We start from the raw sequence: 9870 nt of genomic DNA, 5'->3' as shown, positions 1-9870 counted from the left end.
CAACAATCCGATTGGATCAGGGCCTTGACGTGAGCACTTCATTCAAGACGGTAACAGTACACTCCAGGATTACAGTATCCTGTAGGAGGCAATGTGATCAGCACTGCGCTCGCCCGAGATTTTTACCCTAATTTGACTCAGGTACCCATTCACAGCTATGTCGACTGGTATCTGAACTCGAATCACGATACAAATCCCACTGCTACCAGTGTAATTTCAACCGCGACCTTCCGTACGACAGTCTTACGCTCTAACCATTCAGCTATCCGAACATTGGCAACTGTTAAGACTTTCTTTTAGTTCCTCATTTTGCTACTTTATTGTTAAGGGAAGTAGTAGATTGAAGCCTCCCTTGCTGATGAAAACTTTGGGGCTGAAATTTAGCAGGTAACCGATCTATAGACTTCTCACGCTTAAATTAGAACACAGTCATTTTGCGCAACATCGATTGCTGGAAAGTAGTTCGTCCCCATAACTACGATCGTCTCAAAAACAGAGAGCATGAACCTCTTAATGTCTAGATTGAATGAAAAATTATAGAGTCAATGCATGAATTACAATGGCTATATATTTGTATACATATATTCATATCGTGCTAAAGAAATCGTCGAAAGTTAAAATAGACCACAGTAAGCGATAACATGAAACAATTCTATCACAAATAGATAGCAGAGATAAGAGACCATCCTGGCAGGAAGTGGCTACATTATTCCTTCCACTCCTCCAAAACAATCTCCCAACACGTTTGGTTGACAAAATAGAACCTAAAAAAATCTCTATCCTAACTAAAAATATTTATGTGAATAGAATTACATGCATTGGCACATTTTCATATAATTTCTTCCATTAAAAGATTGCTCCATACATAATTTAGTGGTTGGACATAACTTTTTAACGAACACTTTCTCTTACGTGGATAAAAGAAATAGTAAATTTCACAGTAAATTTGAAACCGTCACTAACCCAAGCGGATCACTCAATCTTGACTTTCACTTCCAGCCAGCAAGCGAGCTTACAACTTTGCCAACAGACCTACGTCGGCTGAGGGTTCGGAGACCAACTTGCGAATTTCGTTGAATGCTGGGTGATTTTTATCCCTTAGAAGCTTGAAGATAACCGTCTCGCTGGTAGTGATGTAGCAACCGATTTTACGTAGACGATCGAAAGCCAAATTTCGATCCTCAATCAATCGTGATGCGCAGCAGTCAGCTACGACGTGAACGTTGAAACCGTGTGAGACAAAGTCGGCGGCCGTTTGTTCGACGCAAACGTGGGTCTACAAAATTAGAATTTAAATAAATATTAGTTTGTGTAGCATAAAATCTAAAAACGATAAGATAAGCTACAACATCTACTGAAGAGTTCGCTGCGCAATCTGGCCGATCGGACCGAAACATTATGAGTCCATTGGATACAAATCTACGATAACAAGGATAACTTTCTAACTTAGCCTTCTATTGTTAAATCAAATTTATGAGCTATGTCAAATTTCATTCATTCATATTGCTAGGTTAAGCGATACGACAGATTATCGAAGCTGCAATATCTCCTGGACGGCAAGAGGGACCAAAAGGGATGCATCCCCTACTTCGATTCCTCCCAGGTCACCCGTTAATATCACATCATAGCGTTCGAGAACCAATTCTTCACGTCACTATAAGCAGCAACGCCTAGGAAAAGTTTTTGATGTTTGTAAGCTTTACTAATAAGAAAAACACGTCCCTTTTTTCCCCTAAAAAAACCAATTCTGAAAAAGGGTGTTAGTAGCTCCCGGAATATGAAAAAAATGCGTTCTCATTATTAGTGAAGCTCTAGATTATTCCATATAAAAGACCTGCTGTTTGCACTTAGTTGTCGAAGATCCGCAGGGACGACTAGGTGGTGATCAAAGAGTGCGGAAAAGGAAAAGGCGAGCTACAGAGTGTGTTTCGAAATCAGGAACCGAAAGGTCAAAGTGCTCCGCTCCTCGGAATCGGGCGACATGGAAACAGTCGACACCGGCAATGAACTGTTCCGAGGAGATAAAGACTAACGGGGACTAACCATTTCTCTACGAAATCAGACTACGTTGAGGATAGCGCAGATACATCTTGTAATGGCAAAATATGATTGTGATGGTCCAAACGACCAACCTAAGTGACCAAAGTCGACCAAGAGGCGAGACCTGTCCCTTTTTGGGGTGAAATTGACCGTGAAGGTCCACCCGAAAATATTGAACCTCCATCTAAGTGCTTCGTCGATACGTGCTTGCACGCTTCTGTGCTAGCCACGCTTAGGAATATGTCCTTTGAGTACTTCCATCCCTTACGTACCATTTTACGAAAATTCACATGTTGTTTCCTTTGTATCTTGTATCCTGAAATCCACACACAAGGGAATTCGTGTGAGCCTACTGAATGACCAAGATGCGAGCTAAACCAGGAAATGAAAATAAAAAAATAACGACTCAACCGCGCACGTGGAGCCATAAATCTCAGGACCGGAGTGCCGCGATCGAAAAGGAAGATCCACGACCGATCACAACCTCCATCGATATTTCTCCTACCTCAGATGTATGATGAGACAAGGCCTTCGATGTTCCCTCCCTGTCTTGGAATCCTCAGATCATTATATTGAAGGTTCCGCACCACATCCTGACAAAATTAACGAGAGAACTTTCTCTAACTCTCTTTCTCTTGCAACCCGCAAACCTTACCCTAATAAAGGGCATCCTCCAATAGACTGGCCTGAGGATCCCAAGGCAAAGAAGGAACCCCTAAGGCCGGGCCTCACCATACATCTGAGGCAGAAGGAACATTGATTGAGGACGTTATTCGTCATGAATCTTCCTTTTCGATCGCAACACTCCGGTCCGGAGTTTTGTGGCCCCACGCGCGCGGTCAGGCGGTTAATTTTTTTTAAATTCCCTTTCCTGTTTTAGCTCGCGTGCTGGCTTTGTGAATTTTCCCACAGATCGAGGACACGTGATGGATCGAATTACTCAAAGGACCCCCACATTGCCGTGCCTAGCTAGCACAGAGGCACGCAAGCACGTGTCAACGGAGCACTTCAATGGAGCTTCAATATTTGTGGGCAGACCCTCATGGTCAATATCACCATCTTTTTAGGTTTTTGGGATGGGTCTTTCCTCTTGGTCGTCTCCGGTCACTTCAGATGGTCTCGGCCCATCGCAATCATATTTAGTCATCACAATCTGCAGAAACCGAAGTGCGCCTCGACTTACTCGACTGGCCACTGATCGAGACAGGCCTAGAGCATGTATTTTCATCAGGAAATATCAGCCGTCCTGTGTCCAAACCTGAATTATATGTGACATGTTCACTCCTATATGGAGTATATGACATCGATACAGTCACTCCTTCACATTGTTTATTTTTTTTACTTTGATTTGCAAAGAGACTCCGCTTCATTATTATCATATTCAATGCTGCACAAATAACAAACTGGATGAAGCGGGAGCGCAGACTGTGTATACCTACTGGGCTTCGACCATTCAGTACCACTGGAAGAATAACAACATCTGGTTGTCTACCATCGCTTCGAGGAAAGCCAACCTGTTGAAAATCTGAAATGCCGATGCGAGGCATACGCTTTCGGGCAGTTCAGAAATCAACAAAAGAACTGAGTCTCACTTTGACTTTATCATTAGCACAAACCTAACGTCACGCTGCTCCCAGGACAGAGGTGAGGCAGCGTCTGATGAGTTGCCCCTGCACTGGACGAAACCGTCAGTCAACTTGTTCGTCCTTTTTTGAAAACTTGGGTGTTTAACTCAAAAAAGAGGAGTCCGTGGACTACAAAGGAGAAAGTAAGTTGCTTCGCAAGTGGTCCGATTCGTCACCAAGTGGGTGCGGACCCAGGACTCCCAGTATCCTCAACAAAAAAACCTAACGTAACCTGAGTCTAAACTCAAATTCTCTATTTACTCAAGTGGGAGCCAAGCAGGCCGCTTCTGTAGCACTCCTGATCCTAGGCTCCAATCGGCGCCACCTGCTGAGGCTAAAGTCTTGCCCATGGGTAAGCACCCGTCCACGGACAGTAAACAGCCGACGAGCAAATCGCAACCCACGGGCTTTGCCAAGGTTGAGGGATAAGGATCGTCGGAGCACCTGCGGCTAAGGGCAAACGAAGCTGCCGCGGTCCTCGGATGAGCCCAACTCTTCGATACAAGAGGCAGCAAAGAGGGCTCGGCCAGCAACGGCGAGGCCTTCATTTATAACCAAAGCTATCGAAACCGATGGATGGATCTTGTATGACGACTCTAATCCATGCGGTTACGATACTGAGCAGTGCGAACAGCTTAGGAAGAAACTTCTCCTAGCTGTAAGGACTGCATCCGCGTAAGGCACTAAGTTTCGCTTTGAGTCGGTAGGTGTATACCATAAAATGCCACGGCTAAACTTTGCCGACGAGGACACGAACGAGTGGCTCAGGCATTAGTGTTCCTCCCTCAAGGATGTATGGGAGGTGCACGACTAACCCTGAAAAGGGTCTCTGAGCTACCATCGTTCAAAAATTGGTTCCTCTGGCGCCCAGAAAAAGAGCGTAAGGGTGTTGAGGTTCTGGAACACGTTGGTATCCAGAATAACTTCAACGCCTCGACCTGGATGCTACTAGGCAGCAAAACAGGAGAGAGAGTCGATAGGCTGGGAACTTTCCTCCCTATCGGCGTCCCCAAACCCGATGTTAAGAAGTTTCGGGAACAATCGGGGTGCCGGCTCTACTACTGGCTAGGGGCCGCCAAGTTACAAGTGTCGATTCCTAAGACCATTGAAGGGGACGTGCAGCTCTCGACATTTTTATCTGAAGCCTAGATGAGGTGCCATATTTCCCCAGCTGCATATGAAGTACAAGACCGTCTCCCCCTCCTCCTCCCCCCCTTCCCCACTTTGGTTGCATATATCCAAGACAATTTTTTCCCCATGTGTCCCGTTAGAAACCTTAACAGAGTTTTTTACGTCCCACCTTTTAGGACAACAAAAACGTCACTGAGCAATCACAAATACTTACGTCTGCCGACAAAAGTTCAAATTTCTCCATTCAGCTGCGTGAATCCCTACAAATGCACCCTTCAGAGCAGACTTGACAATGGATGACTGGTTGCCAGAAGCTGGCTCTGATCCTATAATTGTGTATCCAGACCCTTGATGAGCCAGTCTGTCAGCTTCCTCATTACCAGCGATATTTAACTACCCTGACACTGATATCAATAATGTTTCCCTTAGTCGACCAAGTTTCAGCAACATCTGGTGGCAGCTCCACGCCAACTGGCTTGATATGCTGCTGCCGCTTAGTACTAATAATTGTGCCCGATATAAATCGCGCAACCCCGTCATTTTTCACACAAGCATTCTTTTGCTGCCAATAAAATGACAAATATCTGAGTCTAGGCTCAGATTCTCCACTTACTCAGGTAGAAACTAATCCAATTGGCGCCCAGTCCTTAACGGACGAGCCAAAGCAGGCTCCTTCTGTCAGCACTCCTGACCCTAGGCTCCAATCGGCGCCACCTGCTGAGGCTAACGTCTTGCCCATGGGTAAGCACCTGTCCACCGACAGCGAACAGCCTTCGGGCAAACCGCCTCCGGACAACGCACAACCCAAGAGCTGTGCCAAGGTTGAGGGGAAAGATGCGCTCGCGGCAGCGATCCTCGGACGATCCTAACTCTTCGACACAAAAAGCGACAAAGAGGGCTCGGCCGGCAACGTCCGATCTGTCCCGACAGTCACACGGCATTATCAGCAATAAATAGCAACTGTATATCAAGCCAGTTGGTGTAGAATTGTCATCAGGTGCTGCTGAAACTTGGCCGACTGAACGAAACATTCCTGATGTGGGTGCCGGGGCCCTCTAACATCGCCGGTAATGAGGAGGCTGACAGACTGGCTCGCGGAGGGCCTGAATCCACAATGGTGGGGCCAGAACCAGCTCTCGGAATCCGACCATCTACTGTCAAGTCTACTGTGAAGGGTGAAATTGCAAGGATTCACACAACCGAGTGGAGAAATTTGGACTCTTGTCGGCAAGCAAAAATCCTTATGAGAGAGCCTGGGGCCACTAGAGCGGCATTTTTGTTGTCCCTTAAGAAGTGGGACATGAAAACCCTAGTAGCGCTTTTAACGGGACACTACTCCTTAAACTGCCATATAGAAAAGATAGGGGTAGCGGTTTCGGCTATGTGCAGTCAATATGAAGAGGAGGAGGAGACGACCCTACACTTTTTATGCAACTGGCCGGCATCCTCACATCTCAGGCGAAGACACCTTGGCAAAGTTTTCTTCAATGAAGAATCTGCACACTCTCTGCCTCTGGAGAATGTTCTCACATTCGCTAAAGCCTGCGAATGCCGTTGGCGGGAAGCCATTGAATAGGCGATTTACAGGGATAGTACAATGGGCCTGACAATGGGTTGAGTGGTCGGAGCTGCGGCTCCCTCCAGTAAACTAAACTAAACGCCAAATGGATTTCCGCCCCTAATAAGGTGGATAGCATATAGCTGCCCCACCTGACGTTCCTAGTGAACATAACTAGTCCAGTCTTCCTAGCGTTCATCGTGACTCCATTGCGAAGGCACCAACTGTGGTCCCAAAACTTACCGATAATTATTACGGCTAGGTTGGAGTCCTGTCTCCGGAATTTGCCTTCCTTGCCTTGCCTTGCCTACAGTGAAATGACCAATTAGAGAGGACAAGATCAAGAGTGCGATTTAAGTGATTTCTGGAAAGGTTAAATTAGCGGGCAGCCCAGATGTTCATGAAAGTGGATAAAGGAAAGGAAGAATAGAAGGAGGAGACCAAGAGAACATAGGAAGATAAAAGTCGCCACAGACCATAAGAGGGAAAAAGGGGAACAATACGGTTTGGACGTCTGATTTGTTGAGGAAATCTTCGTACAGGAAAGGGGATTTGGGGCAAGGACAAATATACTCAGGATATGACAATGGGCAAACGTTTGCCAGACTGACTCGTATGGTGACAGATTTGTAGGTGGACTAAACAGCTATCAGGGCACGTTCGCCAGTTGATTTGCCAAATGCAGCGCAGACTCTGTCACAAAGAAAGACAGACTAACCTTCGAGGAGCACAGAATCCTGTCATCCAACAAGTTTCAGTAATGCAGATGTTGGGATGCTAAGGCTAACTTGGAACTCGACGGCTTGTTCCTTAGACCCCTTACATTTTAGCAAAAAAAGTCTAATATTTGGAAAATCATTCAAGGTCAGCGAGACAGGCGGGCTATCCGGGCATTTCCGCGAAGCTTGGGCCTCTTAAAAGGCTTATGAAGACCCTCTGCGACCAAAAGGATTTGGCGACAGCGTCGAAATCGTGGGAATTGAAGGAAGCTATCGTTCAGCTCCTTCGTCAGATTCACACACTAAAGGGGCTTGGATGGAATCTGCGAGGTGATACCCAACCACACGCGTACTTGGGAAGGAAGATACTCAGAGAAAAATGGTTAAACGTGGAGAAGGACACAAGAAGATGGCAAGGGATCTCGTTTAAAATGTGAATATGGAGTGAATGAATAAGCTGAGGACCTCACACTAAGCGGAAAAGTGGAAGCTCAGCTGCCGAAGGTAATACCGCGCTAAGCAACTAAGATCCGGTGAGATGGACGAATGCTGGGGCAAGAAAGATGAGATTGCCCACACTCACCTAGCCTGCCTTCATCTAGAATATTCAATTCCGTAATGCTTACCATAAGTCGTAAAACCCAGTTTTGTTGAAGACGCTAAGAATAAATCAAATCGACCCCGGGAAAAGCCGGTTTAGGAAAACTCATGCATATTTACATCCAAATCGGCGTAAATTGTTTTGCTTTCCAAGAACCCGAAAAACTCGATTTCGGTCACAAGACCAGACAATATTTGTCGCTTGGAATGACAATAAATTCACCGCAAATCATCGCCAACGACCATGAACCCCCCAATTCCGAAATAGTCGATCCACGACCAAACCCCAAAAGTTGTCAACAAATGCATCGGAAAATTTGGAGCCTAACGACCGCTCGCCAATGCCACATCCATCAAACCGCACCCGACTCACCCCGCAGCTACCCTAGCGACACCGCAAACCTCATTTGTTTTTATCTCTGGCAAATGACGCAAACATTCTGCACGGACCGAGCAACGGTCGCGGCCAAACAACAAGCGTGGATCCAACTCAATTACCTCGAGGCCAAAGAGCACGATGCTCTCGAGCTTGCCCATTTCGTTGATCTTCGACATGATCTCCGGCAAGGCCATGCTGAACTGCGTCTTCGGGAACACTCCGCAGGCATGGCTCACGTCCAGCTCCTTGACGAGTCGGCCCAGCTTCTCCGGGTACTGCTCGGTCGCGATCAGCGGGATCTTCAGGGTTTTGCCGGCGTTCAACTGCAACGAGAAGAAAACAAAAGCAATTAGCGGGGGCGGGCAACGTGCCGTGCATATAATCTCACTAACGAAAACAACCAAATTAATTTCTACGCGAGGAACGTTCTCAAGGAAAACTCGCGCGCACAACGTAGCCTTGAGGCCCGGCTCGAAATGTCGCCGGGGTAGAGCGAGCGGCGCAAAACACTTGACGACAAATTCTGTTTACCAATTTGTTGGTGTTCTTGACCATTGGCTCGAAGTACTTCATCGCCGGCCGGAATTTCTCTTGGATGTCGCAGAGCAGGAAGAGGGTCCGGTGCGGCTCCAGGTAGCCGAGGCGGGAGAGCTGGCGAACCATTTTCAGGACTTTTACGTAGGAACGCGTGTAAATGAGGTAGTTAGAAGGCAGGCACGCTTTCTCGGCGGCTAGTTCAGTCTTATCAGCGGCTTAGAATCAGCAAAAAGTCCGCGGCGCTACGAAACCGACTACGATCCCGGCACGTCCAAGGTAAACTCGCAATTTGCGTGTTGCAAATCCCCCGCAAGAGTTTTGACGGTTGCGTGGTGAGTTCGACACTCTTGGACTGTGGTCAGGTTGGCAGCCGGCGGATGTGGTGAGATTTTTTAGAACAAGAAACGGAAGGAGCTTGCGCGCGAAACGGGTGACCGTCAAGTTAGAGATGGATAGTTAATGATATAAAAGGGGAATAAGAAAATGAAAAATAGAAAGATCCCTTTCACCATTGAAGGCGTCTAAAAGATGAAAATTATTAAAGGAGCATGCATAAATGGTGTTAAGTCGGTGGAGTCTGTGTGTGGATGTGTCGTTAGCCCGCCAAGAAGCAGCAACCCTGTTGCAATGAGTCCTTCCTTTACTGTCAACTGGTATGCGTGCACTGATAATCCCCATTGAAGTTGTCGATTACCACGGCTCTAATGTTTTTACAAGTAAACATTTACAGATCAACCAAGTTCAGTTATAAAATTGTCAGGATCGATGTATATAAAGGATAATATACACGGTAACGTAGAATTACAGAGAAGGTCGGGTTGGCCAAACTATGTAATAGTCACCCGTTTGCTAGAGTTAAGATCAATTAGCCGTTATTTAAGCTGGCAGTAAGTAATCATTGTCTAGTTATAAGTCACTATTGGATAATAAAATGAAATGAAATAAAGGATTGTCAGTCCGATCGATATAACCAAGCCTATCTTTTTATCCCTAGTGAGGCTGCTGGGACGATAGATTTGACCTAAAACTTGAATTAGTGCTTCACCAAGGGGTGTTTCGTTGAAATTCGCATTTAGAGCGTTTCGTCGGAGCAGCTTACGATTCAAGTATCGTCAGCTGCCATACGACGACAAAACAAGTTTGGTGAGCCAGTACGTTTAAACTTAAATTGTTACAACATGGCGAGATGGATTTGGATGGATAGAAGCAGGAAGCAATTGGCAAGCAGATAGAGTCGCTCATGTCCAACTACAAAAGGGATGGAGCCTCGAGAAAGATGTT

At 46.4% G+C, this 9870-nt stretch overlaps 1 protein-coding gene across 1 annotated transcript; it reads right to left on the bottom strand.

Moving 5' to 3' along the window:
* Positions 1-548: 548 nt before the first annotated feature.
* LOC119652216 (isochorismatase domain-containing protein 1-like) lies at positions 549-8911 on the bottom strand. Its single transcript, XM_038056158.1, has 3 exons — positions 8584-8911; positions 8172-8375; positions 549-1276 (listed from the first exon to the last, which is right to left on the bottom strand). Exons 1-3 carry the CDS (start codon positions 8713-8715, stop codon positions 1013-1015), a joined length of 600 nt encoding a protein of 199 aa, XP_037912086.1. The 5' UTR covers positions 8716-8911; the 3' UTR covers positions 549-1012.
* Between the last annotated feature and the right edge of the window lie 959 nt (positions 8912-9870).

The sequence above is a fragment of the Hermetia illucens genome, chromosome 3 (assembly GCF_905115235.1).
Source record: "Hermetia illucens chromosome 3, iHerIll2.2.curated.20191125, whole genome shotgun sequence".
Classification (NCBI taxonomy): Eukaryota; Metazoa; Arthropoda; class Insecta; order Diptera; family Stratiomyidae; genus Hermetia; species Hermetia illucens.
Note: the sequence above shows the minus strand (reverse complement) of the source record. Positions and strands in the feature narration are given on the sequence as shown.